Source organism: Muscardinus avellanarius, assembly GCF_963383645.1.
Source record: "Muscardinus avellanarius genome assembly, chromosome: 19".
NCBI lineage: Eukaryota > Metazoa > Chordata > Mammalia > Rodentia > Gliridae > Muscardinus > Muscardinus avellanarius.
In genome coordinates this window covers 42,116,438-42,137,020 of record NC_137805.1, presented here as the reverse complement: position 1 = coordinate 42,137,020, position 20,583 = coordinate 42,116,438, and the positions used below count along the sequence as shown (strand labels likewise).

Here is a 20,583-nt window from a genome sequence, read left to right as displayed (position 1 = left end):
CAGGAGCCAGAGCTGGGCGGGGTGGCTCACACTTGTAATCCCAGCATTTGGAAGACTGAGACAGGAGGATCACGGTTCATGGACAGCCTCAGTTACTCACTGAGTCCCTTTGCAACTCAGTGAGACCCTGTTAAAAAAATAAAGCCAGGCGTGGTGGCTCATACTTGTAATCCGAGCATTGGGGAGGCTGAGACCCAGAGGATCGCGTTTTGCAAACAACCTCAGCTACTTAGTGAGGCCCTCTGCAACTCAGTGAGATCCTGTTTCAAAATAAATAATAAGAAATAGGGCAGGGGGTGTAGCTAGGAAGTCGAATGCCCCTGGGTTCCATCCCCAGACCCGCAAAAATAAACAAACAAACAAACAAACAAACAAAGAATAAAAAATAGGGCTGGGGGTATAGCCTGGAGGTAGAATGCCCCTGAGTTCAATCCCCAGTACCAAAAAAAAAGAGTCAGGAGCCTCTTCTTTTTTTTTTCTTTTTTCTTTTTTTGTACTGGGGATTGAACCCAGGGGCATTCTACTTCTGAGCTACATCCCCAGCCCTATTTATTTTATTCTATAATTTTGAAACAGGCTCTTACTAAATTGCAGAGGTCTCACTATGTAGCTGAGGCTGGCCACAAACTGGCGATCCTCTTGTCTCAACCTTCCAAGTACTGGGATTACGAGTGTGCATCACCAGGCCCAATTTTCATAGCGCATTAGAAGGGAGTCTATTAGAGGGTGAGGCAGTCATGTATTTCTCTAATTGGTGGTTTAACTGTGGGCCAGGACAGGTAAATATATGGGGCAGGAGGAGGGAGGAGGATGTTTAGAGGCATTTTCCTGTTTTTCCAGAAGTCCTTTGTTCTCAACCTTCTCTGGCCTGGCCTCACTGCCAGGCCTCACAGTGCCCACAAGGGTAGCTTAGAGGTAGAATGCCCCTGGGATCAATCCCTAGTACGAGAGAGGGAGAGGGAGAGGGAGAGGGAGAGGGAGATAGAGATAGAGAGAGAGAGAGAGAGAGAGAGAGAGAGAGAGAGAGAGAGATTTGTAGATCTGTAGAGATTATTGTCCTTCCTGACTTGTGTGTGTGTGTGTGTGTGTGTGTGTTAGAATCCAGGGGCATTCTACCTCTGAGTTACACACTAGCCCTACTTATTTTATTTTTATTTTATTTTTTCTATTAAATATTTAGTTTTTTAATTTATTTTTATTGGTGCAATGTATTCATATATCATAAAGGTATAAAGAAAATACTTTCGTAGATATACATGCACACATCGCCCAATTAGCCCCTACCCGATCCCCACCCCATTCCCTCCCCATCCCTCCTTCCCATGCTTGGCTTAGTGGTTGACATCTAGTTTTATAGCAATTTATCCAATATTAACGATGATAATCTCACACAACAGTTTCATTTGTCTGATATCAAGCTTTTGATGACTTAAAGATAACATTTCAATATTTCTTTTTGCTTTCCTTCTTACCAGAGAATATTTTTTTCTTTCTTTTTTTTTTTAGGTGAAACTATCATACATTTATTTATTTATTTATTTTTCAGAAAAAATCTATCCTGATATGGAATATGGACTCTAGATACCCAAAACAATCTCGAAGAAGAACAAAGCTAGAAGATGTATATTTTCTGATTTCAAACCATATAAAGCTACAATAATTGAAACAGTGTAGTACTGTTATAAAGGCAGATATATAAACCATTGGAGTTAAATAAAAGTCTAGAGATACATTCTTCCATATATTGTCAAGTTATTTTTGACAAGGTTTCCACGAACATTTGGTGGAGGAAATAATAATCTTTTAACTAAATATTGTTGAAAAATAATAATTACATGAAAAAGAATAAAATTGGACCCTTACCTAACACCATATACAAATATTAACTCAAAATAGATAAAAGACCTAAATATAAATCTTAATACTATAAACTTTTAGAAGAAAATCTGGGTCATAAAACCTCACAACATTAAAATTGGCAGTGATTTCTTGGATATGATTTCAATGGCACAAGCAGCAAAAGGGTAAATAAACTCCCTAAAAAATAAAAAAATATTGTATATGCAAAGACAATGTAAACAGAGTTAAAAGTTACTGATAGAATGGGATAAAATATTTCCAAATGCTATATCTGAAGGTATATTAATATTCCAACTAGAAATCCTAAAAATTAGCAACAATAAAAGCAAACAATACAATTTAGAGATAGGTAAAAGACTAACATAAATAATGAATCTCCACAGATGACCAATCTTAGTTGTCTGTTGGATGGAAAATCTTATTTCTCTGGTTCTGGTGTGTGTTACCTATTTCTTCTTTGTAGTTAATCTCTTTGAGTATTTTTTCTAGCGCTGGTTTTGAAGACAGAAATTCCTTCAGTTTCTGTTTGTCGTGGAAGTTTCTTATTTTCCCATCTAATTTGATAGAAAGTTTTGCTGGGTAGAAAATTTTTGGCTGGAAGTTGTTTTCTTTCAGAGTTTGGAATATGTTACTCCAAGCCCTTCTGGCTCTCATGACTTGGTTTGGGAAGTCTGGAGTGATTCTAATTGGTTTGCCTCTGAATGTCACTTGGCCCTTTGTTTTTGTTGCCTTTAAGATTCTCTGCTTGGCTTCCACATTGGTCATTTTGACAGTTATGTGGCATGGGAATCCTCTTCTCTGATCCTGTCTAAAGGGAGTTCTATACATTTCCTGGACCTGTGTATCAACCTCTTGCTCTACATTTGGAAAATTTTCTGCAATTACTTCTTTGAAAAGATTGTTGATCCCTTTGGTTTCACCTTCTTTTCCCTCCTCTATTCCAATTATTCTTAGGTTAGCTCTCTTAAAATGGGCCCATATTTCTTCAATGTCAGATTCCTGCTGTCGGTTATTTTTTTCTAGATTAGAAACTATGCGTTCATTTTTGGAATGATCATCTTCTAAGAGCGAGATTCTATTCTCCATGTGGTCTAATCAGTTGTTTTTACTTTGAATTGAGGCCTTTACTTCATTAATTGCATCCTTTATCTCTCTTTGGCTCTCTCTGAATTCTTTTCGAAACACCTCTATTATTTCTACAGTTATTTTCCTGATTTGATCTTCTAGAAATCTCTGAATTTCTGTTTTATCGGGTTCTGATGTTGTGGGGTTGTGGGCATTCATTGCTCCATTGTTATTCCTCTTTCCCATGATTTCGGGAGTTTGTGCCTTCTCTGGGTTCTTCCCTGGGTCACTACGACTTCACTTAAGGTGCTCTGGATCTCGAGTCTGTGGTATCTCAGTCACCACTACTCCTTTACTGGGTTGTATTGCAGAGTCTCAGACCCAGGGAGTCAATCGAGGCTGCTTTAGATCATGGGGGGTGCCAGGTTGGAAGTTCTCCTATGGTGTGATATCTCTGCCACCGCCACTCCCCCACTGGGTCAAGTCCCTGGGAGTACAGTACTGGGATTTCTCCTCTAGGGGCCACAATTTTACTCACTGTTGTTGAGTGCGCAGATGGAGCTGTTGTGGACTCGGTGAACTCGCTGCTGCTGCCGCCGGTGGCAATATGTAGCCGCTGTCACGCCCTCGGCCGTGAGGCTGGCGTATTTCTTTTCTGTTTTTGAGCTCCGCTCTGAGTCCCTGCAGGGTGTGCTGAGCCCAGCCTCTGGGAGCTTTAGATGCTCCCTGTGCCGAGAAATCTGCCGAATTCCTCCCAGCTGATCCGCAGCGGCTCACCTCGGCTCGCTGTCTGCCGCTCCTCTCTGGAGCCTGGTGGGCTGTTGTGTGCGTTGGTCTGGTGCTGTCCGGTGAACTCGCCACTGCCGCCGGCAGTAAGGCGCTGCTGCCGCGTCCTCGGGCGTGAGGCCCGCGTATCTCCTCTCTGGTTCTGAGCTCCATTATGAGTCCCCCTCCTCTCTGGAGCCTGGTGCTGCAAGGGAAAATGGCACCCACCGATTTGCGCCACGGCTCCGGCTGCAGCACTGAGGTCTGGTTTCTGGTGTCTCGTTTTTCCAGCCCTCTTTTTCTCTGTCCCTTGAAATTACATTTTTTTTTTGTTTGTTTGTTTCTCTGCTGATGGTGTTTTCTGGCTATGAAAGGCGCTGATTTTGTGGTATCAGAGATTGGTTGTTAGCGGGGCTTGTAAGCCCCACTTTTCCCTGTCGCCATCTTCCCGGAAGTCCTTTACTTTTTATTTTATTTTATTTAGTTAGTTTTTTGCAGTACTGGGGATGGAACCCAGGGGCGTTCTACCTCTGAGTGACACCCTCAATTCTAATTTTTTATTCTTTATTTTGAAACAAGGTCTTACTGAGTTGCAAAGGGCCTCACTAAGTAGCTGAAGCTGTCTGCGAACCGCAATCTTCTGGTCTCAGCCTCCTGAATGCTGGGATTATAAGCTTGCACCACCATGCTAGGCTCCTATTTTGTTTTTTATTTGCAAACAGGTCTCTCTAAATTGCTGAAAGCCTCACTAAGTTGCTGAGGCTGGCTTTGAACCTGTGATTCTCCTGTCTCAGCCTCTCAAGTACTAGTGTTACAGTTGTAATGGTGCTGTGGGTGGTTTTCCTCTTTTAAACTAGAATTCAGCCGGGCGTGGTGGCACACGCTTGTATACCCCGCACTTGGGAGGCGGAGACAGGAGGATCGCGCAGGTTCGAAGCCAGCGGCGCTGGCGTAAGAGACCCTGTTTCAAAAATATAAAATAGGTCTGGGAGTATAGCCCGGAAGAAGAAGGGCTTCCAGGAACCCCAGTACCACCAAAAAAAAAAAAAAAAAAAAAAAACTAGAATTCATTGAATAGGGAAATTAAAACTAATAGCTCAGTGCATTTTTAACAATTCTTTATTACAAAATCAGTAGGAAATAGAAAGTGTACCAGTATTGGGAAGAGGTTTCTTTCTTTTTTTTTTTTTTTTTTTTTGGTACTGGGGTTCCTGGAAGCCCTTCTACTTCTGGGCTACACTCCCAGACCTATTTTTATATTTTTTTATTTGGAAACAGGGTCTCCTAAGCCAGTGCGCGCCGCTGGCTTCGAACCTGCGCGATCCGCCTGTCTCTGTCTCCCAAGCGCGGGGATTACAAGCGTGCGCCACCACGCCCGGCTAAGAGGTTTCAAAATGTATTAATGTACCAGTATTGGGAAAGATTTCCAATTTTAAAAATATATCTTTGGTAGTAAAGAAAGCCAGGAACTGTGGGGAGAGAGCAGCAGATTTCACCATGGATAATTAGCAAAAGAACAGAAGAAGCCTATGCCTTTTTTACATTTCTAAAGAGAGGCAGAGTGCCTCAAGGATGGGAGGAAATCCCAGATGGGAGAAGCCACTTAACACATTTTAGAGTGTAACAAAGGGTGTGGGGGTCTGTGCCAAAGACAGAGCTGACCCCCTGTCCCATAAGGGGCAGATCTGGCTAGGCTGGAGACAGAGCAGAATACCTGGGTTAGAGATAGGACAGGATATCTACATATCAAAGGACCTCCTGCAGCCTTGGTAGGGATAAGAACATCAGCATGCAGGGATTTTTGGTGGATTCGCTGGAACCACCCACCCTTGTCATTTCTGAATGGCATGGGGCTTTAACTGTCTTCTGTATTTCTGTATTTCTATCTTTTTAATAAACGTCCTTAAATTTTCAGTAAGAGTCTGGGCTAATGTGTATTTACCCTTAGCTCAGGACAAGAACCCACGGTTTTTCTGTTTTTGGGTCTTGAGATAAATTGTGTCTGGAACCCTAACAGGGGGCTCGGGGACGGTTTCCCCAAGACCATATCATCTCAAACCTAATATATTTCTGTAACAGAAAGGAAAGAGAAGAAAAAGCAGTGTGCCTGACAGGTACACTAGAGAGTCTGAAAACGAAACTCTGCCCCCCTCTCCATCCCTGGCCTTTATTTTATTTTATTTATATATTTTTGTGGTACCAGGGGTGGAACCCAGAGGCTTTCTACCTCTGGGCTACACTCCCAGATCTATTTTTATATTTTATTTGGAAACAGGGTCTCACTAAGTTGCTGAGAGCCTCACTCACTAGCTGAGGCTGGCTTCGAACCTGCGCGATCCTCCTGTCTCAGCCTCCCAACATCCTTGGCCTTTAAATACAGATTTTTGTATTGTATGTTTTTATCAGCATTACCAAGGCAACAGGCTAGTAATGTCCAGGTGGTGCCTCTTTGTCTTCAGGCAGTGCACTTAATAAGTGCAGAGGTCAATAATCTACCTTCTTTCTACCTCTATCATATTGGGCTGTATTGGTTGCTCACCAATTATAAGTGCTTTGAAGCAGTGGCACCGAGTTTACCTTTCCTATACCCCAGCTGGGTCACAAAGAAGAGCAGGTCAACAGCGGTGCTGATTACCCGTAGGTATTCTTAAGATCAAAGGCTCCGATTGTCTCTAGGGCTTTTTAAGGCTAAAGGTCTTAATTTTCTTTACATTCTTAGTATAGGTTAATCATTACAACAAAGGGTAGAGAGAGAGGGGAGCTCTGCAGTATAACAGCTGCTGCCCCTTCCTGCCCGAGTCTCTACACAACACCCAGGCTCTGACTGCTTTTTACACGTTGGAAATTAATAGCAGAGCAATTTTCTAATACCAGCACACTAGGATCACTGGCTTCGTCCTAACTTTTTTACTACCAACAAAGAAATGTCAGAACTAGTGGAAGTGAGATGAACGGAGATCCTTGCGTAATGGGTTCATCTGGTTTCTAATTAAACTACTGTCCTTGTTTAAGAGAACTTCCAGCTCAGCACAGAGCTCTAGGAGTGGGGCAGTCTAAATACGAGGATCTGGAAATGTTTAGCAGCTTGATATCATTCAAGAAGTGTGTGGGTGTAAAAAATTCAACAGTACTTGGGAGGCTGGGACAGGAGGATTGCAAGGTTTAATTAAGGGCAGCCTCAGTAACTTAGGGAAGTCTTGTTTCAGAATAAAAAATAAAAGACTAGGGATAGAGCTTAGAGGTAGAATGCCCCTGGATTCAATTCCTCCTCCTCCTCCTCCTCCTCCTCCTCCTACTACTACTACTACCACTACTACTACACACAGAAGAGAGAGAGAGAGAGAGAGAGAGAGAGAGAGAGAGAGAGAGAGAGAGAGAGAAAGGGGCGCACTCTCCCCCACCAGCCCCCGTGGGCACGTGGGGCCTGGCGGCCGACTTCCCATGAATAAAGGCATCCATATCATATAATGGATCTCCGCGTGTCTCTGTGCGACAGGGGGACGTGCCAAATATCTTTCAGTGAGGAGGACCTCTGAAACTTAGTGAGACCCTGATTCAAAATAAAGAATAAAAAATAGATGCCAGGCGTGATGGCGCACGCTTGTAATCCCAGCGCTTGGGAGGCTGAGACAGGAAGATAGCACAGGCTCGAAGCCAGCCTCAGCTACTGAGTGAGGCTCTCAGCAACTTAGTGAGACCCTGTTTCCAAATAAAGTAGAAAATAGGTCTGGGAGTGTAGCCCCTGGGTTCCACCCCCAGTACTGTAAATGATGTGAAAAAAAAAATCCCCCTCCTATTATATAATTAAGTTAGGAAAATCCCTCTCCCTTTATAGAATTAAGTTAGGAAAATCCCTCTCTCCTTATAGAATTAAGATATTAGGAGATAGAGTTAAGATATAGAATTAAGTTGGAGTAATGTTAGTAATGTTAAGAGTTGTTTTTGAGAATTAAGATGTTTGGATTTAGAATTTAGTTAGAATAAACTTGTAAGTTCCTGCGTCTAATAAGTTCTGGCTTTTGTAAAACTGCTTGCTTATGTCCCGTTTACTTTAATGCTAAAAGTTGTTTTAAACTAAAATCCTGGTTTGCTGTTAGAAATTGTCTTAAGGTTAGACTTGTCTTTTAAAATTCTTGTTTTGATGTTCGGAGTCGTTTCTTTAAAGTTTGAGATATTTTAAAATATTATAAAGTGGTTTAGAGAGTAAAGCTATTTTTCTTGGAAGTGAGTTCTAAGCCCGCTACAGTCTTATGGAAGAAAACACCTGGCACTTATGGGCCGAGTTGAAGGTTACCATAGTAACCAGGCCTAAGCAAGATAGACGGGCTGTCTTTTAAAACCATTTGCTGTGGTTCAAGTGTGTGTGTGCTTGCTTTTAAAATTACTGGTTGTACTTGTTTATTTCATAATGTGATTGGTCATATTGTAATTTTGGCAGGCCGTGACATGTGTAACCATTCCCTTCTGGGGCTATAAATTCAGACCCTGAAGTGAGCTAGGGGCTGGCTCCGACCACATCCTGCTGTCAACGGAGCTAAGGCTTGACCAGGGCACTCCCTGGTAGCCAGCGGTTTCCCTATCGGCAGTTAGGCTTGTGAAGGCGTTTCGGCCACTGGCTTGCCAGTAAGAGCTGTAGCACAATAAACCCTGCGTGTGATTTACATCCTAGGTGAGTTCTTCGTTATTTGGGTAAGGGGGCGACTCTCAGACCCTAACAATACTACCAAAAGAAAAAAAAAAGAATAAAAAATAGGACTGGGGGTGTAGTTCGAAGATACAATGCATTTGAGTTTAATTTCCAGTACTGCAGAAATAAATAAGTAAATAAATAAAATTAATCAATTAATAAATAAATAACAACTATACCTAAACTGGTAGTGGTGGCACATGCCTGTAATTCTAGTATTTGGGAAGCCGACAGGACGATTGCAGGTTCCCAGCCAGCCTCAACAATGTAAGGAAACACTTAGGAACCTAGCGAGACCTTGTTTCAAAAAAAAAAAAAAAAAGCCAGGCGTGGTGGCACACATTTGTAATCCCAGTACTTGGGAGGCTGAGACAGGAGGATCGTGGTTTATGGCCAGCCTCAGCCTCAGCTACTATGTGAGACCCTCTGTAACTTAGTAAGACCCTGTTTCAATATAAAGAAAAAAATCGTGTTGGGGTGTAGCTCAGAGGTAGAATGCCTGCTTATAATCCTAGCATTTGGGAGGCTGAGACAGGAGGATCACAGTTCGAGGACATCCTCAGCTACTTAGGGCCTTTGCAACTCAGTGAGACCCTTTTTCAAAATAAGTGTCTCCTTAAATTGAGGTTCCTGGAAACCCTTCTACCTCCGGGCTATACTCCCAGACCTTTTTTTTTTATATTTTATTTGGAAACAGGGTCTCACTAAGTTGCTGAGAGCCTAAGTAGCTGAGGCTGGCTTCGAACCTGCGCCATCCTCCTGTCTCAGCCTCCCAAGCGCGGGGATTACAACCGTGCGCCACCACGCCCGGCCCTATTTTTATTTGGAAACAGGGTCTCTTAAGCCACTGCGGCTGGGTTCGAACCTGCACGATCCTCCTGTGTCCGTCTCCCAAGCACAGGAATTACAAGTGTGTGCCACCACGCCCGGTTTAGGTGCAGTTTTTTTTTTTTTTTTGGTACTGGGGTTCCTGGAAGCCCTTCTACCTCCGGGCTACACTCCCAGACCTATTTTTTATACTTTTTTTTAATTTGGAAACAGGGTCTCATAAGCCAGCGCGCGCGGCTGGCTTCGAACCTGCGCGATCCTCCTGTCTCTGCCTCCCAAGCGTGGGGATTACAAGCGTGCGCCACCATGCCTGGCTAGGTGCAGTTTTTAATAAATTAGTTTATCAGCTGGGCATGGTAGTGCTGTCGTATAATTTTTATTTTATTATATGTTATTTATTTTTGAAGTTCTGGAGATTGAACCCGGCTCTTTTTCTTTTATTAGTGCATTTTAGTCTTTATGTTTTAATCGAATGTTTTAATAGTATATATAAAAATAAAATCAAAATGTAAATTTATTATGTTGAACTTTTATTTATTTCAAATATATTATAACAAAATTAAATGTCCACACAGTATATATATATATATATATTTTTTTTTTGTTGTTGTTGTTGTTTGTTTGTTTGTTTTGTTTTGTTTTTGTTTTGTTTTGTTTTGTTTTGGTGGTGGTGGTACTGGGGTTCCTGGAAGCCCTTCTACCTTTGGACTACACTCCCAGACCTATTTTATACTTTTTTATTTTTGGAAACAGGGTCTCCTAAGCCAGCCCGCGTGGCTGGCTGGCTTCGAATCTGCGTGATCCTCCTGTCTCCGCCTCCCAAGCGCGGGGATTACAAGCGTGCACCACCACACCCGGCTTATATTTAAAAAATCCATAAAAACATAAACCTGTCTCTGAAGAGAGCTTTATATATAAAGAATGGCGCTATCTGGATTAAGTAGACTTGTTCATATAGTTACTATTAGGTGCGTCTTAGTCCTTTCCAAGTGTTGAGGTAAAGCAGTCCCGTCTCTCCCTGCCCCTTCCGTCCCCCTCCCCTTTCCCCCCTCTCTTTTTCTTTGCAGTACTGGGGATGGAACCCAGGGTTCTAGAGGTTCTTAGAGAGTCTACCTATAAGCTACACCCCCAGCTCTATTGTTATTCTTTATTTTGAAACAGGGTCCCACTGAGTTGTGAAGGACCTCAGTAAGTAGCTGAGGATGTCTGTGAACTGTCAATCTTTAATTCTCCATTCTCAGACTCCTGAATGCTGGGATAACAAGATTACGAGCATGTGCAACCACGCCTGGCCTTTTTTTTTTTTTTTTTTTTTTTTTTTGTAGTACTGGGGATGGAACCCAGGGGCAATCTACCTCTGAGCTATACCCCAGCTCGCTCTTTCTAACTGACGTCCGAGCTATACCTCCTACCCTTTTATTTTTATTGGTGCATTATATTCATACATCATATTGGGGTAAAAAACTTGTGTGTACAGACATGTACACATCACTGATTTAACCCCTACTCAATTCCCACCCCATTCCCTCCCCGTCCTTCCCTCCCTTGCTCGGCTTAGTGGTTGACTTCAATATGTTTAAGTACATTGTGTGTTTTAGAGATTTTCCTCTTCCCCCCTCCTTTCTCCTCCTTTAGGTTGCCTTGTTTGCTCCTCTATAGGATTTCCTTTTTCATCTAGAGTTCCTCCTATGACTCATTTCTCCCTAACTCTCACATATTAGGGAAAGAATCTGATTTCTTATTTTTTGTGACTGACTAATCTCACTTAGCATAATGTCCTCCAGTTCCATCCATTTCCCTGAAAATGATGTAATTGAGTTTGTTTTTGATGGCCGAGTAAAATTCCATTGTGTACATTTCCCACAGTTTTGTAATCCATTCATCTGTTGATGGACATCTTGGCTGGTTCCATAGTTTGGCTATGGTGAATTGTGCAGCTATGAACATAGATACACATGCATTAGTTTGGTAGTTTGGTTTCTTTTCTTTTGGGTAGATACCCAGAAGTGGTATTGCTGGATCAATTATTTTGAAACAGGGTCTCACTAAGTTGCAGAGGGCCTCACTAAGTAGCTGAGACTGTCCATGAACCACAATCCTCCATTCTCAACCTCCTGAATGCTGGGATTACAACCGTGCACCAACATGCCCGCTTTTTTTTTTTTTTTTTTTTTTTTGTAGTACTGGGGATGGAACCCAGCAGAATTACATCCCAGCCCTATTTTTTCATTCTTTATTTTGAAACAGAATCTAAGTTGCAGAGGGCCTCACTAAGTAGCTGAGGCTGGCCTCGAAACTGTGATCTTCCTGTTTCAGTCTCTCAAGTACCGGGATTACAAGTATGCACCACCACATCCAGCCCCATCTCTCCTCTCTTCTCTCTTCTCTTTCTCTCTCTCTCTCTCTCTCTCTCTCTCTCTCTCTCCCTTCTTCCCTCCCCCCCCCTCTCTTTCTCTTTTGTGGTACTGGGGATGGAACCCAGGGGCATTCTACCTCTGAGCTACACCCCTAGCCCTATTTTTTATTTTATTTTGAAACAGGGTCTCACTAAATTGCGGAGGGCCTCACTAAGAAGCTGAGGCTGTCCGTGAACCGCGATCCTCTGGTCTCAGCCTCCCAAATGCTGGGATTACACGCGTGGACCACCACCCTGGCAAGCCCCATCTCTCTCTCTCTCTTTTTTTTTTTTTTTTTTTTGGTGGTACTGGGGTTCCTGGAAGCCCTTTTACCTCCGGGCTACACTCCCAGACCTATTTTTACATTTTTATTTGGAAACAGGGTTTCCTAAGCCAACGCACGTGGCTGACTTCGTGGGGATTACAAGCGTGCGCCACCACGCCTGGCCAAGCCCCATCTCTTAATGGATGCTTCTCTATGACTTTTAACCTAATAAAGGATAAAGTAGAATGAGCACTGTTGTGCTTGCTACTTCTGGTGATGGTATTGCCCAGAAAATAGAAATGTGCCTGGAGGGAAAAGGCTCTAGATAAATGTGAGCAAAGAGAAAGGATCCACTCAGCCTCTGGACACTGAAACTGCCTCCCAAACCTCGTCTCTGAAGACACAAGCCCCATATGTTTTTAAAATTTTTATTTATTTAGGCCAGGCGTGGTGGCGCACGCTTGTAATCCCCGCACTTGGGAGGCAGAGACAGGAGGATCGCGCAGGTTCGAAGCCAGCCGCGCGCGCTGGCTTAGGAGACCCTGTTTCCAAATGAAAATGTAAAAATAGGTCTGGGAGTGTAGCCCGGAGGTAGAAGGGCTTCCAGGAACCCCAGTACCACCAAAAAAAAAAATTTTTTTTATTTATTTAAATTGAAAATTGAACCCAGAGGCGCTCAATCTCTGGGCTACACCCCTAGACCCGTTTTTTATTTTATTATTTTATTATTTATTTATTTATTTTTTGTTTCCTTTTGGTTTTGTGGTACTGGGGATTGAACCCAGCGGCATTCCACCTCTGAGTTACACCCCCAACCTTATTTTTTGTTTTGAAACAGGGTCCGGCTGGGTTGGTGAGCGTCTCACTACTTACTGAGGCTGTCCTCAAACCTTCAATCCTTCTGTCTCAGCCTCCTAAGTACTGGGATTCACAGGCATGTGGCGTTATGCCCAGCTCTCCTATTTTTGGATTTGAAAAAGGAAACTCATTTATTCATTTATTCTTTCGTGTGTGTGTGTGTGTGTGTGTGTGTGTGTGTGTGTGTGTGTAGTACTGGGAATTGATCCCAGGGGTGTTCTTTCTCTCAGCTATACTTCCAGCCATATATTATTATTTGGGGAGGGTACTGGGGATTGAACTCGGGGGCATTTTACCTCTGAGCTAAGAGCTCAGCCCTACTTTATTTTTATTTTTGAAACAGGTGTTCACTGGGTTAATGAGAGTCACTACTTACTGAAACTGTCCTTGAACTTGTGAGGACAGCCTGTGCTGTCCTGGGCATGTGCCACCATGCCTTGCTGGTTATTATTATTTTTTTGGTACTGTGGTTTGAACCCAGAGGCATTCTACCTCCAAGCTACACCCCCAGCCCGATTTTATATCTTATTTATGAACAGGGTCCGACTAGGTTTCTGAAAGCCCCACTAAATTGCCAAGGCTGGCTTTCTACCTGTGATTCTCCTGTCTTAGCTCCCCAAGTACTGGGATTACAAGCATGTGCTCTTATATTATTTTTGAATTTTGAGACTGGCTCTTGCTAGGTTGTTTGGAGTCTTGCTAAGTTACTGAGGCTGATCTTGAAACTGTGATCCTCCTGTCTTGGCCACCCAGGTACTGGAAATACAGGCATACATTGATTCTTTGTGTGTGTGTGTGTGTGTGTGTGTGTGTGTGTGTGTGTGTGTGTATGTGGTACTGAAGATTGAACCCAGAGGCATTCTACCTCCAAGCTACACCCTCAGCCCGATTTTATTTCTTATTTGGAAACAGGTCTTGCTAGGTTGATGAAAAATCTCACAACTTGCTGAGGTTGTCCTCGAACCTGTGGTCCTCCTGTTTCAGCTCCCAAGAACTGGGATTACAAGTGTGTGCCACCACGCCTGGCTCATTCATTTTTGAATATAAAAATTTGAAGGCAAATGTATTCTAGTCACTAGAGGTCTGTTTCTGCTGTAAATTAAAATTGTTTATAAGATCAAACTAAGGACTCAAAAATGTTAAAAAAAATTACCACCACTTTTGCTCCCATTCCACTTTCTTTGCAGTATAGGGTAGGATATATACTTTGTCCACTTAAAAAAATAAAACAAGAAGCCAGGCATGGTGGCGCACTCTTGTAATCCCAGCATTCGGGAGGCCGAGACCGGAGGATCGTGGTTCGCGGACAGCCTCAGCTACTTAGGCCCTCCGCAACTCAGGGAGACCCGGTTTCAAAATAAAGAATAAAAAATAGGGCAGGGGGTGTAGCTCGGAGGTTGAATGCCCCTGGGTTCCATCCCCAGACCTGCAAATAAATAAATAAATAAATAAATAAAATAAAACAAAACAAGATACACTACCTTTTAGGTAAAAAGCTTCAACCTTTGTATTTGGTAATTTTGATAACATCACTTCCCAACATTTGTTTGATTGCATGGGTTTATTTGGAACAGAAGCTCAGCAACTGCGATGAATTCTAGAGTAGGTCTGCATTAATGCTGTTTGAAGAGCGCGCCAAGTGGAGCAGAGCAGAGAGTTCACGACGGAGAGTTCACGACGGGGCCTCTGCAGCTAGACTCCTTGCGCCTGAATCCTGGCTTTGCCATTTACTAGTTGTGTGACCTTGGGCAAGTCACATTCATGTTTGGTTCCACGGCTTCTCCATCTGCAAAATGGAGATGATAATACATAAAGTGCATACAAGAATTAAATCAGCTAACGGCCGGGCGTGGTGGCGCACGCTTGTAATCCCCGCGCTTGGGAGGCGGAGACAGGAGGATGGCGCATGTTCAAAGCCAGCCTCGCTGGCTTAAGAGAGCCTGTTTCCAAATTTAAAAAAATATAAAATAGGTTTGGGAGTGTAGCCTGGAGGTAGAAGGGTTCCATCCCCAGTACCACTAAAATAATAACAACAATAACAATAATAAATAAATAAATAATAGGGCTGGGGGTGTAGCTCGGAGGTAGAATGCCCCTGGGTTCCATCCCCACTATCACACACACACACACAAAAATCAGGCGTGGTGGCACATGCTTGTAATCCCAGCATTTGGGAGGCTGAGACGGAAGGATCACGGTTTATGGCCAGCCTCAGCTACTTAGTGGGGCCCTTTGCAACTCAGTGAGACCTTGTTTCAAAATAAAAAATAAAAAATCAGGCTGGGGATGTAGCTCTGAGGTAGAATGTCCCTGGGTTCCATCCCCTGTACTGCAAAAAGAAATAATAAAAATAAATACGTAAACAAAAACTAAAATAGGGCTAGGGGTATAGCTTGTAGATAGGCTGTCCCAGTACTAGCCGGGCATGGTGGCACGCGCTTGTAATCTCCATGCTTGGGAGGCAGAGACAGGAGGATCACATAGGTTCGAAGCCAGCTGTGATGGCTTAAGAGACCCTGTTTCCAAATAAAAAAGTATAAAAACAGGTCTGGGAGTGTAACCCAGAGGTAGAAGGGCTTCCAGGAACCCCAGTACCACCAAAAAAAAAAAAAATAATAATAATATCCCAGTACAAAAACAGAACACACACACACAGACACACACAGACACACACACACAGACACACACACACACACACACACAAATACACAAAAAACCCTCATTGTATTTTTCACTGTATTTGAATTTTTTTTTTTTTTTTTTTTTTTTTTTTTTGGTGGTACTGGAGTTCCTGGAAGCCCTTCTACCTCCGGGCTACACTCCTGGACCTATTTATAGTTTTGAAACAGGGTCTCTTACACCAGCGCGGCTGGCTTCGAACCTGTGCGATCCTCCTGTCTCTGCCTCCCAAGCGCGGGGATTACAAGTGTGCGCCACTACTCCCGGCTGTATTTGAAATTTAAACCAGGAGCTGCGTGCATATGCAAAAACATACTGCAGGTAATTAAACGGGCTCAGGTGTCTTCATGCTGGCATTGCTTAAGTGCGTGTGTGTAGGGGGAATGTGTGTGTTGTCTCTACCATTTCTGATTTACCTGGTGGTGCTTCCTGGAATTTCTAAGCAGGGATACAGCCCAGGAGCTTCCTCCACCACCACACTGTGTGCTCGGGTTCTGATTCAGCCTTGGCCCTCTGGACTCGGAACAGGGCCTGCGAGGTGATGATGCGCAGAGAGGGCTCCGGGTCGCACAGCACATCTTTCAGCTCTAAGTGGAAGAACACGGAGGTTGGAGTCCTGTGAACACCCCTGGAGGTCTCAGGAAAGGAACACTGCTCTAGATGATGTTGGATCCATCTAATTTTGCCCTACAAAGCATACTGGCTTCTCAGTTGCTCCATATCTTACTCTTGTATAATAATAACATTCTAAGGAGTCTATTAAGTCAAATTACCTGGACCTGCCAGTTTTTTTTTTTTTGTGTGTGTGTGGGTCTGGGGATGGAACCCAGGGGCATTTGACCTCAGAGCTACATCCCCTGCCCCATTTTTTATTCTTTATTTTGAAACCGGGTCTCACTGAGTTGCAGAAGGCCTCACTAAATAGCTGAGGCTGTCCGCGAACCACAATCCTCCGGTCACAGCCTCCTGAATGCTGTGATTACAAGCATGTGCCACCACGCCCGGCTTCTCTTTTTCTTTCCCTCTATCTCTCTCCCTTTATCTCATTCTACCTCTACACCCCAGCCCTATTTTATTTTTTATTTTGAAAGAGTCTCTAAGTTGCAGAGACCTTGCTAAATTGTTGAGGCTGGTTATGAACCTGTGACCCTCCAGTTTCAGCCACCAAGACTGGGATTACAAGCATGTGCCACCACACCCAGCTCATTTTTTCATGATCATTTTTCCCTTTGAATTTTATATTATTATTATTATTATTATTATTATTATTATTATTATTTTGTGTGGCACTGGGAGTTGAACACAGAGGAACTCTACCTCCAAGCTATAACCCCAGTCTTAAAAAAATTTTTTTCTGAAACTGGGCCTCACAAGTTTGCTGAGAGTTTTGCTAAGTTGCTGAGGCTGGTATTGAACCTGTGGTCCTTCTATCTAAATCTCCCAAGTACTGAAATTACAGGTGTAATACCATTTCTGGCTTCCTTCATTTTTTTTTTTTCTTTCTGGTACTGGGGATAGAACCCAGGGGCATTCTACCTCTGAGCTGCACCCCCAGCCCTATTTTTTTTATTCTTTATTTTGAAGCAGGGTTTCACTGAGTTGCAGAGGGCCTCACTAAAGTAGCTGAGGCTGGCTGTGAACAGGGATCTCCCGTCTCCACCTCCCAAATGCTGGGATTACAAGTGTGTGCCACCATGCTCGGCTCCCTTCAAATTTTTAAAAAAACTTTTATTATTTTTGTTTTTTATTGCAAAAGAAATACATAGTCATCGTGTAGAAAATTCAGACAATACATGTAATCACTATGAGAAAATAAAAATCACTCAATCCTTCCATCTAGAGATCACCACTGTTACTCTGAGTGTTTGTTTTTCTGGTCTTCGTTCTGTGATTTATTTATATAAGTATGCTTTAATTTGTCCAAATGGAACTGTATGACCTAATAATGTTGTTAAATGTAATAATATCTTATCATTATTATCTAAGTCGTTTAAAAATTCCTCTATAACGCTTTTTATGGTTATATATGATTTTATAATATGGGCATGTTTGCTATAATTTAATTTCCTATCTTTTCCAAACTAGAATGTTTTCCTTCTTTACATTCTAAATGACACTGAACTAAATATTCCTGTAACTATTTGTTTATCTTCATAGGTTAAATTTCTAGAAGTAGGTTGCTAAATCAGGAATATGCTCATTTTAAAGGATTTTGATATATACTGCCAATCTTCCCTGTTAAATAGTTGTATCTACTGGGTGCATTAGTTCATGTCTTTTTTTTCCTTTTTAAAGCTTTTTTTTTTTTTTTCTTCTGGGTCTGGGGATGGAACCCAGAGGCATTTGACCTCTGAACTACGGCCCCTGCCCTATTTTATATTCTTTATTTTGAAACCGGGTCTCACTTAGTTGCAGAGCCTCGCTAAGTAGCTGAGGCTGTCTGCAAACCGTGATCCTCCGGTCTCAGCCTCCCGAATGCTGGGATTACAAGCGTGAGCCACCACGCCTGGCTAGTTCATGCCTTAATCCTAAGTACTCGGGAGGCTGAGACAGGAAGATCACAGGTTCAAGGCCAGCCTTGGCAACTTAGTAAGACCCTATTTCAAAATAAAAAATAAAATAGGCTAGAGGTGTAACTCTGAGGTAAAATGCCCCTGGGCTCAATCTCCCAAATCTCCCCCCCAAAATAAATAAAAAGTAAAAAAAAAATGCAAATGCAAATAGGGCTGGTATAGATCAGAGGTAGAATGACCATGGGTCTAATCCCCAATGATTGCCTCAGATACCTTCCAAGATGCAGGTGCATCCGAAACCCAAGGTGTGTTAACGCTTACCATCCTCTATCCAGTCAGTACCCTTTATCTGGAGCTCATTGTGATCGATGTACTTTGATAAGAGCCCTAAACATAGAATAAAGCCAGTGAGTTTGTGATTTGGCTTTTGATCTTGAAAATATCTAAGAGGTTTTTTTTTTTTTTGGTGGTACTGGGGTTCCTGGAAGCCCTTCTACCTCGGGGCTACATTCCCAGACCTATTTTTATATTTTTATTTGGAAACAGGGTCTCTTAAGCCAGCACAGCTGGCTTCGAACCTGCGTGATCCTCCTGTCTCCGCCTCCCAAGCGCGGGGATTACAAGTGTGGGCCACCACGCCTGGCTATAAGAGTTTTTATTACTAAAAAATCTAGGTACCAGGTATGGTGGTACCTGCCTGTAATCCCAGTACTTGGGAGGCTGAGACAGGAGGAATCTCAGGTTAGAGGCCAATCTCATCAATTTAGCAAGGCCTCAGGAATTTAGTGAGACCCTATTTCCAAGAAAAAATAAAATGGGGCTGAAAGGTATATGAGGTAAAATGCCCCTGGGTTTCATCTGCAGCAACACACACACACACACACACACACACACACACACACACACACCTCTGTAGCTGGCAGAAGTGGCCTTTTGATAATTAGCCAAACTCCAAAAAACCGGACTTTGAACTGCCTGCTATTTGCAGAGTAGGTACACAGCCCCTTTCTTTTAGCAGTATTTTCAATTTCATCTTCATAAACAATAGGGATGCTCAGCAACACAATTTGGGAAAGTACAGAATAAAAGTGACCGTAGAAACGAAAGAATTTTCTTTGTACCTACAAACAAGACTGCTGCTCTTCTGATGGGGAGTTTTGCATCCTTGGTGTATACCAGTGTTTGGGCTAGGATGTCAATTTTTCCCCTGCATTTTTTTCCCTAAGTGGGGAAAAAAAATAAGAGTACAAATTGTGACACAGCGTTGCTGCTTCTGTAAGCCTCACCGCCGTGTCCAGGGGCAGAGACTGTAGCCAATACAGAGCTGTAACGATAAAGGACAGTGCATGCTATTCGCAATGTGTGTGAACATATACGAATGAATATACTCAATGATCAAGGTTCACAGAGCCATGATTTCCCACATACGAAGAATTTGCAGATTGTTCCGACTTCAATAGGTCTGATGTACAAGGGATCTTGGCAGTACACTTCTTGGGGCAGTTTCCACTTCAGGTACTGGGCACATATGGCTAAGACTCGCTTGCTCTCCTGTGAAAAACATGATCTAAGTCAGCATTTTCTAACATGTTTTTAGCTGAGGTGTGTGTGTGTGTATGTGTGTGTGTGTGTGTTGATGGGATTTGAATCCAGTGCTATTGTACCTCTGAGATACACCCTAGCCTTTTTTTTTTTTAATTTTTATTTTGAAACAAGGTTGATGACAGTCTCACTACTTGCTAAGGCTGTCCTTGAACCTGTGATTCTCCTGTCTCAGCCTCCCAAATGCTGAGATTACAAGCGTGTGCCACCACACCTGGCTCCGGCTCATTTTTTAATTTTGAAACAGGGTCTTGGTAAGTTGCTGAAGCTGGCCTCGAACCTGTGATCCTTCTGTCTCAGCCTCCTAAATACTGAGATTATAAACTTGGGCTACTATGCCCGGCTTAGCAGAGGTAATTTTTATTCAATAAAACTGACACCAAAGTTTAATGTCAAAAGCTAATAAGCTCAGAATTACCTTGCTTTCAGCTGGGTGTGGTGGCATATACTTGTAATCTTAGTACCTGGGAGGCTGAGACAGGAGGATTGCAGGTTTACAGCCAATCTCATCTACTTAATGAGGCCCTCTGCAACTTACTGAGACCCTGTTTCAAATGTCCTTGGTTTCAATCCCTAGTACCGCAAAAAAGAGAAAGAAAAAAAAAATAAGCTGGGCGTGGTGGAACATGTTTGTAATCCCAGTACTTGGGAGGCTGAGACAGGAGGATCGCGCAGGTTCGAAGCCAGCCTCAGCTACTTAGTGAGGCTCTCAGCAACTTAGTGAGACCCTGTTTCCAAATAAAATATAAAATAGGTCTGGGAGTATAGCCTGGAGGTGGAAGGTCGCTGGGTTGTTCCATCCTCAGTACCAGCACCAAAAAAAAAAAAAAAAAAAAAAAAAAATATATATATATATATATATATAAATAATAAAACAGTAAAAAATAGGGCTGAACGTGTAGTTCAGAGGTAGAACACCCCTGAGTTCAATCTTCAGTACCACACCACAGACAGACACACAAAATAAAATAAATAAGTAAATAAATAATAGGGCCAGAATGTAGCTCAGTGGTAGAATGTCCCTGGATTCAATCCCTAGTATCATAAAAAAAAAAAAAAAATTAC

General features: G+C 42.7%; 1 protein-coding gene across 1 annotated transcript in view; it reads right to left on the bottom strand.

Moving 5' to 3' along the window:
* Positions 1-15,841: 15,841 nt before the first annotated feature.
* MROH8 (maestro heat like repeat family member 8) overlaps positions 15,842-20,583 on the bottom strand; it is a gene marked incomplete at both ends in the record, with an annotated part of 54,592 nt that continues 49,850 nt past the window's right edge. Inside the window, 4 exons of the mRNA XM_080716517.1 lie at positions 15,842-15,990; positions 18,238-18,303; positions 19,038-19,137; positions 19,345-19,467. Coding sequence (XP_080572643.1) covers positions 15,842-15,990; positions 18,238-18,303; positions 19,038-19,137; positions 19,345-19,467 — 438 coding nt within the window. The remainder of the gene's footprint in view (positions 15,991-18,237; positions 18,304-19,037; positions 19,138-19,344; positions 19,468-20,583) is intronic.